Below are 21,886 nucleotides of genomic sequence, written 5' to 3' on the forward strand. Positions count from 1 at the left end.
GCCCTTCTAATTTGAAATATTAGACATATGAAGGAAAAAAGAAAACCATACAATTCAGTCCCTAAATTTTAACGTGAATTTTGTTTTTGTTTTGAGAGAGGGAAAGAGCACGAGCAGGGGAGAGTGGCAGAGGGAGAGAGAATTTTAAGCAGGCTCCACCCTTAGCACCAAGCCCAAGATAGGGCTTGATCCCATAACCCTGGGATCATAACCTGAGCCAAAAATGAAGACTGGTTCACTTACCCGATTGAGCCCTTCAAGTGCCCCAGCCTGATTCATCCTTAAAGCAGATTGTGAGAGTACAGACATATATCCTAGTCCTGGCATGCTAGATATCATTACTAGTAGGAGGACAGTTTCTTGCTGAATTGTAGTTAGCTCATTACTTTTCACAGACAACCAATAATCCCTTTATTCTTTCCTTAAAACATGTTTATTTTTAATAGAGACAGAGAGAGACAGAGTGATAGTTGGGGAAGGCCAGAGAGGGAGACACAGAATCTGAAGCAGGCTCCAGGCTCTGAGCTGTCAGCACGGAGCCCGGCGTGGGGCTCGAACTCATAAGCTCTGAGATCATGACCTGAGCCGAAGTCAGACACTTAACAAACTGAGCTACCTAGGTACTTGATTTTTTTTTTTTTTGATACACGATAAATGTTTCCATTTATTCAGCATCTCAATGTGCACAGCACCTACATCACAATATTGGCCAGCACCTGTATAAAACTACAGACAGATTCTGTGAATAGAGGTAAATATAGAAATCTTAAATCTCATCACAGCAATAGAAACACTTTGCAATTTTTCAAAGGTCCAATTACATCACTATATGCCTCACACGTGACTCACTGAATATAGGCAAGTGGTCAAGGATGACCACACTCTGCACTTAGGACATCTCAATTCGTGACACTTTGGGCTCTGAGATGAGATTTCATGCCATAATTTAAAGCATTTAAGACTTACAATGTGAGTACTTTAAATACAGAATAGCCACACATTCCAGCCCCTGCCCCCTCCAATCAACACAGAGATCTATTACCTTCAGTTTGGATAATTGTCCAAGATCTTTAGCTGCAATGAAAATCATCTGAGGTCCCTAGAGACACACACAGAAAAGGAGAGAGAATATTCGGTCAGTCTTAAATCTTCAGTACCCAGTAGAAAGGTGGTCAATAGACAATTTGTTTTATTTCCCTTATTACATTTGTGATATTTATACCATACATACTTAATTGGTCTATTTTACAGATTGGGCCAAAGAGATCTCGTACTGCTGGCAATATAATTGTCCTCATAGGCATCCCACTCCTGAAGGCTGAGTTACTGCATGGGTTACTACTAATGTAGCCATTTTTATGTAACATATGGATTAAATCAATGATCTTTAACATTTGTTTGTTTATATTAGAGGCAGCTTTCTCACTCTATGTGGCACCAAATTAGATCTATGCAAACTTTCAAGATACAGAGCTGAGGAAGACGAAGCTGCCTCTCCTCCAATGCTGTGCAGCCTATTAGAGACCTGCCCTCCTAGCTCCTCCCTCAGCCAGAGGATCTTCCTAGGACAAGAGTTTGAAAAGTGGGAAGAGTTTGAAAAACACAGGAATAAACCATCCACAGCACTACTAGATTGAAAAACTAGAGGCTTGGCTGTTGGCATAAGTGACAGGAAAGAACTAAATTTGGTACTAAGTTCATTAGTGCCCTAGAATATTGCCTCAGGAGAGAACAATCAACTATTCTGAAGTACTGTTCTTCATTTTTTAGTGGATCCTGTGAATTTATTTGGAAATTAAGGACTACAAAGTTTATGAGAACAGCAACTGTGTCTAATATTTTTTATCCCCACCACAGGGCAAAGAACATACCAGAAGCTCAAAGAACACATAGTGAATGAATGAATGATTGATATTGCTTCATACTTTGAGATCTCAATGCTAGAGAAAATTGATGTGATAGTAAGCTTTGCTAGGGAAGACTTTTAGAAAAATGAAATGTCATATATAGAGTTTCTGCTACAACATGATGTATGTAGTTTTGAAAAACCTCATTCTACAAAACTGAGCACTAGAAATAGTAGGGCTCATGGGGAAAACAGCAAATGGGCAGCACAGTGAAACTCATGCAATTTTATTACCAACTATCAAAAACATTAAGTGCTACTTTGAGAGGTAGCTTGTATAGTTCACAGGGAGCTCAGTGAGGCTGGTGGCTGCTATAAAGGGCATTAAAAATGCAAAATAATAAATAACCCAAACAAAAATCAACAAAACAATAGAATACAAGTGTGGGATGGGGAAGTACCCATGCAAGTGGAGCTCTTAGCACAGGGGGAGGGTAGGCTGCCATTTGTGAGAGCCAGGCAAGCTTCATCTTTTTGGATAGAAGAACTATGTACAAATGTATCCGCCACCCCTATGCAGTAGCTCAGTTGAATGCTCTTTCCTTCTGCTGAATTTATAGGTCTTCTATTACATTCCAGAATCTCCCACCTAGGAAAATTTATATATAAACCAGCTTAACTTCCAGATTATACTGACATCATTCCCCTATTTACCAATCACACCATAGCTAACTGGTGTTATAGAAATGTATTATGTGTTTTAGCAGAATAAAGTGTGTGTTTATAGCCTATGTATATGGAGAGCCAAATTACATACCTAAAGTATTTTATCACTTGCTGGCAGAAAATCAATAAAAATATAAATCTTTGCTTCTTGGAACATTTTATAAGAAAAAATTTTCTATATAATTTCATTGGATAAATATGGACTGGGTGTGCATTGTTAATGGTGAAAACAGTTTAGTTTAGTTTGTAATTACTCCTTATTTGCATCAACTTGCCTTCCCCAGTCACAGAAAGAAAATTGTTTGCTCCATAACAGGTACATGTTATGGTTATTTCTTCTTTTGCTTGACTCAGGGTATGTGAAATGAGATATCTGGTACTGTGTATTCACTTGACCGTTGTCTAACTTTGCTGCCAAATGATCTTTCTTATTCCTTTTTATTTCGCTGTGTATGATACAATCACATTCTTCTAATCCACTAGAAGGTGTCTCCTCTGTTAATCTCCATGTTGGAATAGATGAAAGTAAAATGGAAAATAGAAAAAAATTCTCTATAGCAGGGTTAGATTTATCTTATTAAACTATAAAGTTTTAAGGAAAAAACAAACTGGGGATATTCTATCCTTAATTTATTTTCCTGGGTTCTCACAGTGAAATTAAATTTAAAAATTATGTGTATAGCAGATAATTCTATGAGTTGAACTTTCATACTTTCTTTTCCTTCAAAAAATGAGGTTCTGAATGTCAAGTATGAAGTTTGACTGCTATTGACATTATTTAAAACTGATTTGTATGTTAAAATACATTTGAATGATCATTGTCTAGATAGTCTTCACCAAAGATGTTTTCCCAAAATAAATTTAATTATCATTTCAGCTGGATGAAAACCATTCACTTAAACAAAGTACAATTAGATGGGTTACTAAAAGTATAATCAAGAGGGGGGGGGATGATGGAACAGGAGGATCCTGAGCTCACTTCATCCCATAGTCACACCAAAGAAACAGGTATATCTATACAATTAACTCTGTAAACAACTGAAGGCTGGCAGAACAGACCTTCCACAGCTAGTTGTAAAGAGAAGTCCATATCAAAAAGGGTAGGAGAAGCAGAGATGCAAACAGTAGGGACATCATAAGCACAGAGAAGTGAGGGTATCAGACCCTACAGTGGGTACCCCTGGTCCTGGGGACCCACTCTGGGAGAGCTGGATGACTATAGAAAACCAAGTCCGTGCCCCTATAAAGGCAGAAAACTAAATAACTTGGCCAGAACCACAGAAGCAATAGTTTGAAAAATGCCTGGGTTATATGTGAAATTGATCGGCTAATTTTCAGATGTATGCCAGAGGGTCTGCAATCTGCAGGAGTTTTCTCTGGGAACAAAGTACTGGCAGGTCCAATTTTTCTTGTCCTCCTCAGCCTAAATACCTGGACACTTGTGGGCTATTGTGGGCAAAGTAGTCTCCATCTACTTTGCCGTCAATACATGCCCTGATCAAGTGCCCCTCTAGAGTGACTCTTGCCATCAAAATGACAGATAACTCCACATCCCAGCATGTCCACAGTTTCTGTCACTGGGCCTCTAAATGACTGCACAGGGAGCAAGCACTGCCCTTCGGTGTACAAACAACTGTCAGTGTCCAACTGTAGATAGCTAGAATGAGTACTGGCCCCACCCACCAATGAGCCCACAGGAGTCACAGCTTAGCCACAACAGATGGGTACACACAGGGAACAACCTTGGAGCACCTGGTTCTGGTGACCAGAAGAGACTAAGCTGCAAGGACACAACAGGCAGGAGCTCTTCTACACAAGGTCATTACTATGAAGACCATGAAATGCAGATGACCTCATAATACATAAAAACAAACACAGAATCATACAAAATGAGGCAACAGAAAAATATGACAAGACAAAATCACAGGAAAAGAGCTAAATGAATGGAAATAAGCAATATGCCTAATAAAGTGTTCAAAGTAATGGTCATAAAGATTGTTACCAGATTTGAGAAAAGAGTGAACTCAGTGAGGACTTCAACAAGGAGATAGAAAATATAAAAAATAACCAGTCAGAGCTGAAGAATACATTAACTGAAATGAAAAATAAACTAGAAGAATGATTAGCAATATGAAAGACAGGGTCAAAGAAAGCAACCTAGCTGCGCAGCAAAAAGTAAAAACTGAGAATAGGTCAAGGACCTCTGTAATATCACCAAGAGTAACATTTGAATTTTAGAAATCCAAGAAAGAGAAGAGAGAGAGAAGGAGGCTGAAAACTTTCCTAATCTGAAAACAGACATCCAGCTTGAGAAAGCACAGAGTGCTTTCACCTAACAAGATGAAACCAAGAAGTTCACACCAAGACACATAATAATTAAATGGCAAAATGTAATGATATAGAGAGAATCTTAAAGGCATCAGGAGAAAACAGCTACATATAAGGGAAACACTGTAAGGATGTCAGCTGATTTTTCAGCAGAAACTGCAAGCCAACATGCTGAAAGGAACACACCTACAATGAAAAATATTATGCCTGATAAGGTTGTCAGTTAAAACTGAAGGAGAGAAGTTTGTGGTTTTATTACCACAAAACCAGCCTTATAATAAATGTTGAAGGGAATTATTTAAGTGGAAAGAAAAGACATATAACTAGAAGAAAATTATGAAAGGAAAAAATTTCACAGGTAAAAGCAAACATATAGTAAAGGCAACAGACTAATTACCTATAAAACCAGTATCGAAGTTAAAACACAAAAATATAAAATCAATTATATGTACAGAAATTGGTCAAGGAATAGGCAAAATAAAAATACTTAAAATATGACAAAAATGTGAATGTGGGAGTAAAAATTTAGTGCTTTTAGAAAGTGTTCAAACTTATTGGAGAGTATTATACTAAGTGAAATAAGTCAGGCAGAGAAAGGTACCATATGTTTTCACTCATATGTGGATCCTGAGAAACTAACAGAAGACCATAGGGGAAAGGGAGGGGGGAAAAAGTTAGGGAGGGAAGAAAGTAAACCATAAGAGACTCTTAAATACTGAGAACAAACTGAGCGTTGATGGGGGGGTAGGGGAGAGGGGAAAGTGGGTGATGGGCATTGAGGAGGGCACCTGTTGGGATGAGCATTGAGTGTTGTATGCAAACCAATTTGACAATAAATTTCATATAAAAAAAAAAAGAAAGAAATAAGTTGTTCATAAATGTCCGGGTCCTTTGCTATATATATAGGATATGATATATTAACCCAATGGTAACCACAGATCAAAAGCCCATAATGGATGTACAAAAAATACAAAGAAATTTAAGCCTAACACTAAAGAAAGCCACTGAACCACAAGAGAGCAAAAGAAAAAAGGAACTGAGAAGAAATACAAAAACCAGAAAGCAACAAAATGGCAGTTAGTACATACCTATCAATAATTAAACGTAAATGGACTAAATGCTCCAATCAAATGATACAGAATGACTCAAATAGATTAAAAAAGACCCATCTATATGCTGCCTGCAAGATATGCTTCATATCTAAAGACACATAGAGACTGAAAGGGGAGGGATAAAAAAAAACACTCTATGCAAATAGAAATAAAAAGAAAGCTAGAGTAGCAATACTTATGTAAGATGGGATGGACTTTTAAACAAAGACTGCAGAGGATTGAAAGAAGGGCATTACATAATGACAGAGGGATCAACCCAACAAGAGGATGTAAAACTTGTAAATATCCATGCCTCCAGCATAGGAGCGTGTAAATACATAAAGCAAACATTAACATAAATAAATTGACAATAATACGATAATTTTAGGGAACTTTAACACCCCACTTACATCAATAGGCAAATCATCCAGACAGAAAATCAAAAGGAAACAGTTTTGAAGGACCCATTAGACTAGATGGATTTAACAGAGATGTACAAAACATTCCATCTCAAAACAGCAGAATACCCACTTTTTTTTCAAGTGCACATGGAATATTTTCCAGGACAAATAGATCACATGTTAGGCCACAAAGCAAGTCTCAATAAATTTAAGATTGATATCATGATTAAGCAGCTTTGCACATCACATTAGTATGAAACTAGAAATTATTTACAATTCAAACAAATGAAAGAAAAAAAAACCCATGAAGGCTAAACAACATATTACTTAACAATGTATCAATGTATCAAAAAAAATCAAAGAAGAAATTGAAAAAATCCATGGAAACAAATGAAAAAGGAAATATATCACTTCAAAATCTTTGGGATTCAACAAAAGCAGCTCTAAATTTATAGCAATACAAACCTACAACAAGAAGCAAGGATAATGTCAAATAAATGATCGAACATCACACCTGAAGAAACTAGAAAAAGAACAAAGCCCACAGTAGGATTGAAATAAGTATCAGAATAGAAATAAAAGAAATAGAGACTAACAAATAGCCACCAAAACCAAAAGCTATTTCCTTAAAAGATAAACAAAATTGATAAGCCTTCAATATTTTAAAATGTTTATTTTTGAGAGAGAAAGAGAGAGAAAGAGAGAGAGAGAGAGAGAGAGAGAGAGAGAGGTACAAGTGGGGGAGGGGCAGAGAGGGGAGACACAAAAAGCAGGCTTCTGGCTCTGACATGTCAGCACAGAGCCCAACGTGGGGCTCAAACTCACAAACCACGAGATCATGACCACAGCTGAAGTTAGACACTCAACCAACTGAACCACCCAGATGTCCCACAAAATTGGTAAACCTTTAGCCAGATTCAAAAAGAAAAAAAAAGAAAGTACTCAAAATCAGAAATGAAGATGGGGAAATAACAGACACTACAGAAATACGAAGGATTATAAGAATACTGAGAAAAACTAGGAACGGATAAATACCTAGACACATCCAATCTTCCAAAATTGAATCAGGCAGAAATAGAAATATTGAACAGGTATGTACTAGTAATGAAATTGAAGTGGTAATAAAGAAACTCACATCAAGCAAAAGTCCAGGACCAGATGTCTTCACAGATGAATTCAACAGACATTTAAAGAAGAGTTAATACCTATTCTTCTCAAAGTACTCCAAAAAATAAGAGTAAATAAAAATTCCAAATTCATTCTATGAGGCCAGCATTACACTGATTCCAAAACCAGATAAAGGCACTACAAAAAGGAACTACAGGCTAACATCCCTGATGACTAGGGGGCCTGGGTGCCTTAGTCACTTAAGCATCTGACTCTTGATTTCAGCTCAGCTCATTTGATCATCTCAATAGATGTAGAAAATGCATCTGAGAAAATATAACATAATAAAGTCTGTACATGTAAAAGCCCATAGCTAACATCATCCTCAATGGGGAAGAAAATAAAAGCTTTTCCTCTCAGATTAGGAACAAGAAAAAAATGTCTACTCTCAATTTTATTCAGCACAGGAAGCCAGGAAGACCTGGCTTCATAATGAGACAAGAAAAAGAAAGAAAAGACATCCAAATTGCTGAGGAAGACATAAAACTGTCACTCTTTGCAAATGACATGATACTATATATAGTAAAGACTGAGGACATCACCAAAAAAATGAGAACTGATAAGTGAATTCAGTAAAGTTACAGGATATGAAATCAACATACAGAAATATTTTGCATTTCTATATGCTAATAATGAAGTACCAAAAAGAGAAATTAAGAAAACAATTCAATTTAAAATTGTACCAAAGGAATAGAATACTTAGGAATAAATTTAACCAAGGAGGTGAAAGACTTCTATTCTGAAGATGACACAAACAAATGAAAAAATACAACACGCTCAAGGATTTGAAGATAGAATGTCCATACTACCCAAGGAAATCTATAGATTCAATGCAATCCCTGTCAAAATAATAATAGCATTTTCACAGAAATAGAACAGATAATCCTGAAATTTATATGGAAGACTGGAAAGGCCAAAGCAATCTTGAGAAAGAACAAAGTTTGAAGTATCACAGTCCCAGATTTTAAGAAACTACAAAGCCATAGTAATCAAAACAGGATTATATTGGCATTAAAATAGACATATAGATCAAAAGAACAGAATAGAGATCCCAGAAATAAACCTATGCTTATGTGGTTAATTAATCTACAACAAAGAGTCAATTATGTAAAATAGGGAAAAGACAGTGTCTTTAACAAAAGGTAGTGGGAAAATTGGACAGCTACATGCAAAAGAATGAAACGTGACCACTTTCTTAACAGCACGCACAAAAATAAACTCAAAATGGATTAAAGACATAAATGTAGACCTAAATCCATAAAATTCCTGAAAGAAAACATAGGCAGTAATCTCTTGGGAATTGTCCTTAGAAACATATTTATGGATCTGTCTCTTCAGGCAAGAGAAATAAAACAAAAGCAAACTACTGGGACTATAGTATATTAAAAAGCTTTTGCACAGCAATGTAATCAACAAAATGCAAAGGCAACCTACTGAATGGGAGAAGCTATTTGCAAATGATATATCTGATAAGGGGTTAATATCTAAAACATATCAAGAACTTCCACACCTCAACACCAAAAAACTCCAAACAAAAACAGAAAAACCCCCACATAATCTAATTAAAAAATGGTCAGAGGACATGAATAGACCTTTTTTGAAAGAAGACATATAGATGGCCAACAGACACATGAAAAGATGCTCAACATCACTAATCATCAGGGAAATTCAAATTAAACCATAATGAAATATCACCTCACACTAGTCACACTGGCTAGAATCAAAAAGACAAGATATAACAAGTGTTGGTGAGGATGTGGAGAAAAGGGAACCCTCATGCACTTCATTTTCCTTGGTGGCAACGTAAATTGGTGGAACCACTGTGGAAAAAAGTATGGAAGTTCCTCAAAAAATTAAAAACAGATAAACTATATGATTCAGTAATTTTACTCCTGAGTATTTATCCAAGGAAAATGAAAGTACGAATTCAAAGGGATTTATGCACTTCTTTATTACACCATTATTTATAATAGCTAAGGTAAGGAAGCAGCCCAAGGGTCTATCAACTAATGAATGGAAAAAGAAGGTGTGTGTGTGTGTGTGTGTGTGTGTGTGTGTGTGTGTGTATGAAAATGTGTTTCTTTGGTTTTTGGTCTGCACCATGAATTAATGTATGTATGTACATATGTGTATACATGTAGACATACATATGTACACACACGCAATTGAATATTACTCAACCATTAAAAAAAATGAGATCTTGCCATTCATGACAACATGGATGGAACTTGTGGGTATTATGCCGAGTGAAATAAGTCAGAAAGAGAAAGACAAATACCATATGACTTCACTTATATGTGGAATCTAAAAAACAAATCAAATAAACAAATCAAAGCACAGAAATAGACTCATAAATACAGAGAACAAAGTAGTGTTTGCCAGAGGAGAGGTGTATGGGAGAATGGGCAACAAAGATGAAGGGGATTAAGAGGTACAAAGTTCCACTAATGAAATAAATCATGGAAATGAGAAGTACAGCAGAGGGAATATAATCAATATTATTTTAATAACCTTGTACAGTAGCAGATGGTGACTACATTTATGGTGGTATTAAATAAAGTACATAACTGTCAAATCACTGTTGCACCCCTAAAGATAATTTAACATTGTATGTCAATTATATCTCAAAAATTTTAAAAAAAGTCTACTCAAATTTTGGTTTTAAATACTTACTGTTTGATCTGTCAGAGGAGGGAGGACAATTTGTTTTTCTATTTTGTTAAGAACTAGCTTCCATAACTCCTTTAAAACTCGCTTTAGGACGGTTTTCTCACAGATTTTTGCTGAGAGACTTAATCTGAAATAAAACACAGTCACTTATAAGCCTCATATCAAGGTATCAACTTTTTTATTGATCAGAAATTCACATTTTTCAATACTGAGATTTAAATATATAAATAGGCCTTAATGCTAAATTTTGTTTACTGAAAAAAATACATTTCAGCATATTACATATTAGATGATTCACTACTGGTAGAAAATATACTTAGCATATCACTTCCCTTAAATTGTTTCCTATATTGACATCAAGGCTCCCAAAGTAGATGATTTTTACCCACATTCTTAATTCATATTTACTACATACCCCATGTTCATGATGCAGGCAAAACATTAAAGAAACACATTTTTATCACTATCTGTAACTGCTCCAACATAACAACAAAGATGCATATAATTTTACTCAAGAGTCAAAAGTTTTCAGTTTTATTGAGATACAATTAACATATCACATTGTGTAAGTTTCAAGTGTATAACATAATGATGTGATATGCATATATATTACGAAATGATTACCATAATAAGTTAACATCCATTACCTCAGGCAGTTAAAAATTCTTTTAAGATCTACTCTACCCTCAGTAATTTTTATTTTTTTTTTTTATTTTTTTTTTTTTTAAATTTTTTTTTCAACATTTTTTATTTATTTTTGGGACAGAGAGAGACAGAGCATGAACGGGGGAGGGGCAGAGAGAGGGAGACACAGAATCAGAAACAGGCTCCAGGCTCTGAGCCATCAGCCCAGAGCCTGACGCGGGGCTCGAACTCACGGACCGCGAGATCGTGACCTGGCTGAAGTCGGACGCTTAACCGACTGCGCCACCCAGGCGCCCCTACCCTCAGTAATTTTTAAATATGCAGTGAATTATTGTTAACTATAGTTATAATGCTATACGTTAATCCCTAGGACTTACTTATCCTGTAACTGGAAGTTTGTACCTTTTGACCACTTTACCCACTCTCCCAATCCCCCAGCTTCTGGCAGTTACCAATCTGTTCTGTTTTTCTAAGATCAGCTTTTTAAGATGCCAAATTTACCAATGTGAATAGGTTTATATTTATATTTCTTATAAATTCTTCTCATGGTGAGAATGATGATAACATCATCCGGTATTTATGTAACACCTAAATTTAGAAAACTCTTCTGCAAATGCTTTTTGTTTATTACTACATTCACTTTATAAATCAAAAACAGGTTCAGAGGGGTTCCTGGGTGGCTAGTTGGTTAAGAGTCTGACTCTAGGTTTCGACTCAGGTCATGATCTCGTGGTTCATGAGATTGAGCCTTGGGTTGGGCTCTGCACTGACAGTGTTGAGCCTGCTTAGGATTCTTTGTCTCTGCCCCTCCCCCACTTGTGCATGCACACACACTCTCTCTCTCAAAATAAATAAATGAAACTTAAAAAAACAAACATCAATTTCAGAGAAGTTAGGGAACTTGTTCAAGGAAGTGAAGCTATTAAGTGAGGGCTGAAAAGTCCTCTAAGTCCAGTGTTATCCAACGTGCTATGATGCCCTCGACAAACACGCTACCATATGAAGGCCCAACATTCTGTCAATTCACAGTGCTGTATCGATATTTACTGAATGTGCTGCAATAGGACACTCAACTCTGTAAGGCTACTTTAATAAGAGTTCATTACACCTGTTTCACAGAGGGCTAGAGGTGGGTCATGTATTTCAGGATAGCTTCATCAACTCCCTACAGTGCTCCTAAGTTCTCTGTATGCTTTTAGACTCAGAAATTATAATTTCAATTCTGGTTCTGAGATAGAGTTGACTATTTTAAATATATATAATTAATATCTAAATGCAGGTGACATATGAGAGGCTAAGGGAAAGATTTCCAAAATATCTATCTATGTAGAATTATTTCTCCGAACTCTACTGTATGCAGATACCTAAAACAGGAAAACATATGAAAATAACCTCCTTTAGATGGTGGGGGTGGGTGTTGGGACCCCTGTGCATAGTTATGGAATCTGTAGCCCCACTATTTGGAAACCACTGTTGGAGAGTAGCATTCATGATATAGACATAGGGTAGAAACCAGCAGATGTGTCACAGCAGAACCAAAGTATCTAACCTCGGAGATATTCCTAGGGTAATTTGAGACAAAACCAACCTGCCATTTTTGTAGCAGATGTGTAATTTCCATTTTCAAAAGGTCTGGGTTTAAGCATTGACCTTGTCTTTATGGTCAGCTCATACACTTGGCATGCCAACTAATTCTGCTCAGACTGGAAATGAATGAATAGGTATAAAACCCTTGACATGTTTGTAGCTCTGCATGGGATTTCTGCCAGCTGGAAATAGAGTTTACAGTTCGTTTTATAGAGTGGTGAGGTCTTGGTGAAGAAAATGAAACATACAGACATGTTTTATTTAAAGAGGCTACACAAAGACAGCCTATACATTTATAATATAACACGATTTCTAAGGGGATTTTTCTCAAAGCTACCTTAAACACTTTAAGCACTCCATTGTTCATTTTAAATGAACAAACAGGAGATCTAGCAACTGCTTCCTTAATTTAGAGTTAACCCACTCTATAATGCAAACTGAAAAACATATATTTTGGAAACTGAGCTATCTAAATTGGTTAACCACAGACCAATTAACCAAACAATTTTCAAATACCATGTATTCCAGCTGGCAAGAGAGATTTGCTGTCATACACTTGATCGGATTTTCATGAAGACAGTATCCAGCTGTTCTCCCTCCTCCAGAATTCCTATCCCTCATTTCCATACATCTAAGTCCTACCCACCTAGAAAGATCTAACGCAAATGGAATTTCTAATGACAGTTTGAACAAGGAATTATTAACTTATACCTTATTGTGTTTATTTTTGTATTTTTCCTAACCTGTTGGCTCCCTAAGAACAGAATACCTGACTTTTAAAAATCCCTCCTAACAAATGGCTTTATGGTTACACATTTTTATTAGCCTTGAGAATTTGTGCAACTCTTCATGACTCATATCTCTTTCCAAAAATTTTAAATCTTTTACAAATTTTTAAAGCTCATAGATTTTTTTTGTATCTTTATATACTGTCCCTTTCTACTAAGAATTAGAAAAATATATATATATATACATTATATAATGTTGTATAATTCTAATAAAATTAAGACAGTAAAATAATCTAAATATACTGAAAAGGAGGGTCCACTGACTTTATGTTTTGGCCTCATTTTACAGATGGTGAAATGGATTCAATGTCGCTCAACTAGTAGTTAAAAGGATTAGGATAACTTAGAACTTTCTCTATGTTCCACAACATTTGCATAAATGACTGGCTGGAAGTCTAAAACCATAAGGCATTCCATAGGAGTTTGAAGAGGATTGCTTTGTCTTGCTTTCCATTCACCATCACATTCACAACCAAATGGTAGTGTGTTTATGTGATAGGATTCTGTATTGGTCATAGAAAGAGCCATCTAATAAGATAAAAATGTCAAGGGGTTATACAGGAAATTAAATGGTAAAAGTCTACTTTAAGAAACTAAAGAAATGAAGATGATTTTTCTCCCTTTCTTCTACACCTACATGCCCACCTCCCTCTTGCTAAGTTATATCCTAGATATTTCCTCATGCAAACAGAAAAGACAATTTGTCTACCAAAATTGAAATTAAAGTGATAATGAACATTAGTCTTGGTTATGCAGTAAGCTATAAACAAAGGGAAATGGAATTAAAATTTACGTCAAAGGAGCACCTAGGTGGCTCAGTCGGTTAAGCTTCCGAATCTTGATTTCCACTCACGTCATAATCTCATGGCTCATGAGATTGAGTCCTGCTTTAGGCTCTGCACTGATAGTATGGAGACTGCTTAGGATTCTCTCTCTCTCTCTCTCTCTCTCTCTCTCTCTCTCTCTGCCCTTTCCCCACTTGTGCTCTCTCATGTTCTCTCTCTCCAAAAATAAATAAATATTTTGAAAAATAAATATGTCATAAATATATAGAAGAGGTCCTCTTTACTAATTCTTTCTTTGTTATCCTTTAAAGAAAGCTATTATGTCCTTACTTATCTTGGTCCCTTTGGTATCAATTGATTTGCTGCAACAATATTAAATGAGGTAACATATGAAACCACCAGGTATAACACTGTTCCCTTCGTAGGCATTCAAAATTATTTTTTACTTTTCTACCTTCAGTTTGGTGTTAAGTTCCACTATTTAAGAAATCATGTCTCTGGTTGCTTTAGATCAATGGTGACCCATTGTGGACTTATTTTAAAATATAGATGCCTTGACCCTACTCCAAACTTATGAAATTAGAACTTCTAAGAGTAGGAACTGAGCAGAAGCATTAAAAAAAAATCAAACCTTTTTGGTTAAGAACACAGTCTTAGTTGGTCACAAAGGCCTCCACTTCCACCCACTCACACTACTACTAGGCCATAATCTCCATGGAGTCATGGACTTTGACTCTCTTTTTTATCACTATCTAGTGCCTAAAATAAAAAGTTTGATACAGATAGGTGCTCAATAAATTACTGAAGGTTGAGTCAGGCAGTCTACTTGCCTCTGAACTGAAATAATTCTGCTCATACTTGTGCTATTCTCTTCTTCAGTTTTCTGACATGAAATCAGACATTCTGGACTTAATCCAGTCTTTTTTGATGTCCAAGAGGATGCAAAACAGTATCTTATCTGAGAAGCATCAAATCCTAATGTTTTCTCCCCTCAGAACAGCAAATTCCTTAGTTATCATTATTTATTTCCTTTCCTGCACAAAGTCATGCCTGCTTTTTTCGTATCTAGTAATGAACTAAAAGTCTTTTCCTTTTTGATGAATTAGCGTATTTCTCCAGAAGACTTTTTAAAACTATCTTATGTAGAGGAGAACAATTTTTTTCTCTTAAAAACTGTATCAGTCAAATTTAGGGCGGTGGTTAAAGAGAAAACTAGGTAGGAAACTTACGTTTTGTCCAAGAAGTCCATGAGGGGTCTTAACACAATCTCTGCATCCATTGCTGCACTGTTCTTATTAGATGCAGTATTTCCATTTGTTCTCATTTGGTTTAGTTCAAAACTCATCTGTTTTATACAGTCTTCAATGATAAGCTGGAAACTAAAAATAAGGAATATAAATTCCAAAATAAAAACAAACATTTATGATTCCTTTGTCTTTGTCTGTTTAATTCAACTCCAAGGAGTTTGATCTGTTTCAAGTGGTGTGAATTCCCATGCTCATCAGTCTTCAAACTTCTTGTTCAGCTGCAAAAAATTTTGTTGCAATCAAAGCTTACTTGGGACCCATATAAGCAGATAAAAAGTAATGCTCTTCAGGTTGAATTAATTTGAGTGGGGGTTTATTTGGCCCCATCTCTCACAGAAATAGCTGAGCATTCCTCTGAGCATTGGAAAAATGTTTTTGAAAGACTCTCGGCATGGGATTCACCTTCTTCACTAGGCATCTGGGACTCCACACCCTCTTGGCTTTCCTCTAATCTCACTGGCTATGCTCTGTTCTCAGTTACCTGACCTCTAAGCATTGGAGTAGCATTGGTTACCAGACTTAGCAAATAAAAAGACAGGATATGTGGCAACCAGGTGGCTCAGTCGACTATAGCTCAGGTCATGATCTCTCCCTCTTTGAGTTCGAGCTCCAGGTCAGGCTCTGTGCTGAGAGCCTGGAGCCTGCTTCCAATTCTGTGTCTCCCTCTCTCTCTGCCCCTTCCCTGCTTGCTGTCTCTCTCTCTGTCAAAAATAATAAATGATAAAGAAACTTGAAAAAAAAACAGGATACCCAGGTAATTTGAATTTCAGATAGTGAATATTTTTTAGTATAAGTACACCCCATGCAATATTTCAGGCATATGTATACTAAATATATCCATTCTTTACCTAAAATTCAAATTTAATTGTGTATATCCTATATTTTATCTGGCAACCCTACATTGTAATTAGGCTTGATCATTGGACCACTCCATTTCTTTGTCAAATATAGCTGTTTTTGGCCATTGTATCTAGTTCCATGACTTTCACAATTTCAATATACTGGTGATTCCCAAATACACATCTGCAGACCTGACTTCCTCTTTTTAAAAATTTTTTAATGTTTATTTATTTTTGAGAGATAGAGACAGAGTGTGAGCCGGGGAGGGGCAGATAGAGAGGGAGACACAGAATCTGAAGCAGGCTCCAGGTTCTGAGCTGTCAGCACAGAGCCCTATGCAGAGCTTGAACTCATGAACCACAAGATCATGACCCGAACTGAAGTCAGAGGCTTAACCAACTGAGACACCCAGGCACCCCTGCAGACCTGACTTCTAATGTGAGCTCCAGACCACTTTGTTAAACTGCCTATGAAACCTTTCCACTTAGAAGTCCAATGTGTTTCTCTCATACCAATATCCAATCCATCAGGAAGTCATCATAAAGTATCCTAACTCTTAGTGTTCTTAGAATTCTCTGAGGACACTCTTATAGACACTGTTATGTTCCCTCTCCCATGAAATTTCTCATGGGTCTTTTGGTCCCTCACTCTTAGTCATACACCAGATGCCATGTCCATTGAAAATTCTTGAACACTCAATCTGAAATGACATTTCTATCATTCTCCATTTCCTCACAGTTTTTTTTCTTAACTGCTTTATTATTCTCTATATATTGTTATTATTTGACACATTGCATACTTTTAATTTGTTTATTGCCTGTTGCCCCAACTAGAATATAAGCTCTATGAAGGCAAGCACTTTTTTTTTTTTTGGTGCTACTTATCCACACCACAGAACCAGATGTCACACTTTGCACAAAGAAGTTGCTCAAGAACAAGTGGCTGAATGTATCAGTGGACGCTCTCCGTCCACCCACTTCTATTACCTCACCACTCCAAGGACTTTTTAAAATTTTTGTTAATGTTTATTTATTTTTGAGAAATAGAGCAAACAGGGGAGGGGCAGAGAGAGAGAGAGAGAGAGAGAGAGACAGACAGACAGAATCTGAAGCAGGTGCCAGCCTCGACCTGTCAGCACAGAGCCTGATGCAGGGCTCAAACCCACAAACTGCATGATTCTGACCTGAGCTGAAGTCAGATGCTTAACCAACTGAGCCACCCAGATGCCTCACCACTCCAAGGATTTAAATAAGTATGTGAAAAGTAATCTTTAGCATTATTTGTTCATTCTTTCTATCTTTTACTGAAATAATTGGCACAAAGTAGGACATTTAAATAATGGAGACTCATCATCACTATCATTCTTCTATAGTGTCTATTACTTTCACACTTCTAACAACAGAAGTAATTATTAGAGATGTACAGGCAGGCAAGAAAAAAAAATTTAGGAGAATGGGGATAAATGACAACCTGTAAAATGGTCCCATCACTAGAATGGTGATGATTAGAAGGAAAAAGTCTATTTAAAAAAGTATCACAGTTGGGGTGCCTGAGTGGGTCAGGCCCGATTGAGCATCTGACTTTTGATTTCTGCTCAGGTCATGATCTCATGATTCATGAGATCGAGCCCTATGTCAGGCTCTATGTTGACAGTGTGGACGCCACCTGGGAATCTCTCTCCCTCTATCTCTCCCCTCCCCCAGCTTATACACTCTCTTTCTCTCAAAATAAATGAACGCTAAAAAAAAAAAAAAGAAAGTACTGTAATCAAGTCAGTCCATTCCCTCTTCTTCCCCCACACACAGAGGTTATAGAGTTCATATTATTTGAGTCGTTTCCAAATGTACTAATTTCTAGAATTTTATATAGAAGTTTAGGAATTTTCACCATATAATGCTACCATTAAGTAGAAAATATAAGTATTTATCATTGCATGCATTCTACCAATATTTTAAAATACTTATGTGCCAATCTCAGTTCATAGGTGCTGAAGATATATCGATGAACAAAACACAGAATGTCTTGTTCTTGTGGCACATGTGAGAATTTATTTTAGAATTTACATCATGAAAATATTTTACTTAGCCTGTTATCCAATATTTTATTTTTCTAATTTTTGGTTTTGCTACCAAATATTGGAAATCTTTGATACATTTTAAGCTGTCGCAACTTGGATGTTTTCCTTCCTCCTGGACCTTTAAAAAATGTTTGTTTATTTATTTTGAGAGAGAGAGAGGGACAGTGGGCAGGAGGAGAGGCAGGGAGAGAGGAGAGAGAGAATACCAAGCAGGTTCCATTCTGTCAGCACAGAGCCCAACACAGGGCTCGATCTCGCAAATTGTGAGATCATGACCTAAGCCCAAATCAAGAGTCAGCCACTTAATGGACAGAGCTAACCAGGTGCCCACCTCCTGGACTTTTTATAGCAGATTTATAAATAAACTGTTATGTAATTTTGAGCATAGAGTCAAGACCTGAATCTACTTTTACTATCATCCATCTTTGGCTCCCGACTTCTCCTGGACTTGCTTTACTGTTGACAATACCATTCCTGCCTCTTTGGACTTGTTATCTGTATTTGGTTTCTGGATCCTTGAATCTCAGCTTGTCCCTATGCATGTAGCTCATTTCTTAGCTCCCTGCATATTTATCTAAAAGAGGATGTCTCACTGAATTAAACTCAGGTCCAGAAGAATCCAGATATATATATTTTGGCTTTTACCTGGCCAGACCTGCCTTTAGACTTTTGTTAGGTAGTTGTTGTGGAGGAAGGTGGGGGTAGGCATGGTGCAGAATGTGAGAAAGTAAGTGGTGATAGTGGTGGTGTGTGTATTTAGTGAGGGTACAGTGGCAAATATTTGGGACAATAGGAAAGCAAGGTAGATAATGTTGGAAAATGTGAATTAGTTGATTTACCACTGGGTCATCAGTGATCCTGCTGACTGTAGTAATAATCACCCTTGAAATAGCTGCTTCCTTTTGCACTGTTTCTCGAATCAGTGTATTGGAGTGGAGGATAGATTGAGCAGAAGAAGTTATGATAGTTATTTATAAAAATGTTTAAATGAGTTCTCCTACAATAGACACTCCCACCAGAAGCCAGCTCCGTGTGTGAGATCAGGCATATGGAAGAAGGGTTATCAGTGTATCAGAGACAGTGACATTTTATCTTAACATTAATCCAGGATAAACCAACACCTGCATTTCACCTAAAATTTTTTGTCTCTATTAATTTTTGGTAAGTTCACCTAAAGTATTTTTTCTGTGTGAATTTTTTAGTTGGAGAAGTCTGTAGCAATCAGCTTGAATAAAAGTGGTACCAGTTAATAATGACAGATTTTATAAGTACCCGTGAAGTCAAATACTAACAGGAGAATTCCTAGGAAATGTTCATGAATTCCTTTCTTAATCCAGCTAGCCACTGGTACCAAAGGCATCATTAAAAGAAATGTAGTAAGCCCAAAGCCAAACTCCAAAATATAAGCAGAAACCTAAGTGGCACAAGTTTTGAAAACTGTAAGAACATCTGTAAGAACATCTTTAAGATATCACTGAAACTATATCACTTAGTTTCCTCCCAACAAACAAAACAGAACATGACAAAATAAAAAGAATTGATTCCTGTGAGCATGTCAAAGTCCCAGGAACCTGGGCTTCAGATGTGTGGTTTGGCTCTGCCCGGGCTTTACTGTGAAATCATCCTACCAGCTCCGTATACAAAAATTATGTGATTGTGGGTTTTATTTTTTTTTAATTTGTTTAATGTTTTTATTTTTATTTTTGAGACAGAGAGAGACAGAGCAGGGGAAGGGCAGAGAGAGGGGGAGACACAGAATCTGAAGGGGGCTCCAGGCTCTGAGCTGTCAGCACAGAGCCCGATGCAGGTCTTGAACTCATGGAGTGTGAGATCATGACCTGAGCTGAAGTCAGACACTTAACCGACTGAGCCACCCCGGCACCCCTGGTTGTGGGTTTTAAAAACACCAGACAGAACAGATTTGGGGCAATTAATTATACACTTAATATTAAGGCTCTAGACTGCTAATTTTGACTCTAAAGAAGGTTGATTCAGACTAAAATGATCCAGTTTGACTTTACAGTGTGGTCATGCTGATCATTATAGCCATCCCATCCACCTGGTGTGATAATCTGATCGGTTGTGTGGGAAATAAATTCATACCAACAGGTATATAATAACTATTCTTTTTATAAGAAAAGCATGGCATGTGGGTTGTTTATTCCAATCATCTTAGCCATAGTTGCACACAATACTAAATTCTTTACTATATTTAATAAAATAATGAAGAAATAGTGCTGGGTAACCAGGAGTTTCAATATCTAGGTGAAAATAGCTGGCTTCACATAAACAAAATACTTCCAGTGCTCTTCTAACAGCAAGCATCACTCCTTATTTCATAACTGAAGTTCGCTCAATTTTTTTTCAAATCATAAATTCAGCCTTTGTAAACTGAATATTCCTCCCACGAAACAAAACAGAACAAAATAAAAAGTATTTATTCATAAGGATGATTTGGCTATATTCCAGAAAGTAATTTGAATATATGTTTTCTATTTATATTCTAATTTCTATTCTGTTTAGTCATCTTATTTCCCATTAGGTTCTGAACACCCCTTGCTATCCCAGACACCTCTTTGTTTTCCCTGACTTTGCTAAATAATCTCTATTTTTGTCTTCCTAGCTTAATGCAACAGTTTTTTTGCTAACCACATATTAATAATTCACAACTGCACTGAAGAGAGGTAGGCCCAAATTGACTGACCAAAGGCCTCCATCAACTAAGTGTCACTCAAGTCAGAGCCAGTAAGCCCGAACGTCTCTGGGACAATGTCGGCATCTCCAACTCCAGGCACACAGAATCTTCAAATTGCTTAGGAATATCTAGGTCAAGTAAGCACAATCATCCAGGTCAGCTAACAACACAAAACAGAAGGCAGAGAATCACCTTGGACTCAATACAGCAAGGCTGTTTCTTGTTCAGCACCTGAGCTGTGAAGGTGGGCTACATAAAGACAATGAATAATAAAGAGAAGGCCGGAGCACCTTGGTGGCTCAGTGGGTTAAGCATCCGATTTCAGCTCAGGTCATGATCTCACAGTTTGTGGTTTTATGCCCTGCGTCAGGCTCTGTGCTGACAGCCCAGAGCCTGGAGCCTGCCTCAGATTCTGTGTCTCCCTCTCTCTCTGCCCCTTCCCCACTTATGTTCTGTCTCTCTCTCTCTCTCTCTCTCTCTTCCTCACAAATAAACAAACATTAAAAAAATTTAAAAAAATGAAGAGAAGGCCAATATGGGATTCTTCTTTACTTTGCATCATTGCTATATTTGGGGGAAAAATGATGATTTTAGTGTCTTTTTCTTTTTAGTCTTTCTGATTTGAAAATAGCATATCTAATCAATATTTATTAAGCATATATCTTTCCAAAACCCAATAATAACTGATGAGTGGGGTTCAAAGAGATAGATAACCTTCATTAGAGTAATTTTGATAGTGCCATCTGATAACAGAACACAGTAAGTGAACATTTATCAAACTAATATTTAAAGCAAATTCTGGGGGGTGCCTGGGTGGCTCAGTCTTAAACAACTGACTTTGGTTCAGGTCATGATCTCAGGGTTCATGAGTTTAAGCCCCTCATGAGGCTCTGTGCTGACAGCTCAGAGCCTGGAGCCTGCTTCTGATTCTGT

At 36.8% G+C, this 21,886-nt stretch overlaps 1 protein-coding gene across 6 annotated transcripts in view; it reads right to left on the bottom strand.

Moving 5' to 3' along the window:
• The window catches only part of UNC13C (unc-13 homolog C), a 614,642-nt gene that overhangs the window by 77,946 nt on the left and 514,810 nt on the right, over positions 1-21,886 (bottom strand). For all 6 annotated transcript variants that reach the window (XM_058737680.1, XM_058737682.1, XM_058737681.1 and 3 more), the window contains 3 exons: positions 15,264-15,413; positions 10,233-10,356; positions 1,043-1,099 (listed from right to left, as the gene is read on the bottom strand). In XM_058737680.1, the coding sequence (XP_058593663.1) occupies positions 1,043-1,099; positions 10,233-10,356; positions 15,264-15,413 (331 nt within the window). The remainder of the gene's footprint in view (positions 1-1,042; positions 1,100-10,232; positions 10,357-15,263; positions 15,414-21,886) is intronic.

Source organism: Neofelis nebulosa, chromosome 7, assembly GCF_028018385.1.
Source record: "Neofelis nebulosa isolate mNeoNeb1 chromosome 7, mNeoNeb1.pri, whole genome shotgun sequence".
Lineage (NCBI taxonomy): Eukaryota > Metazoa > Chordata > Mammalia > Carnivora > Felidae > Neofelis > Neofelis nebulosa.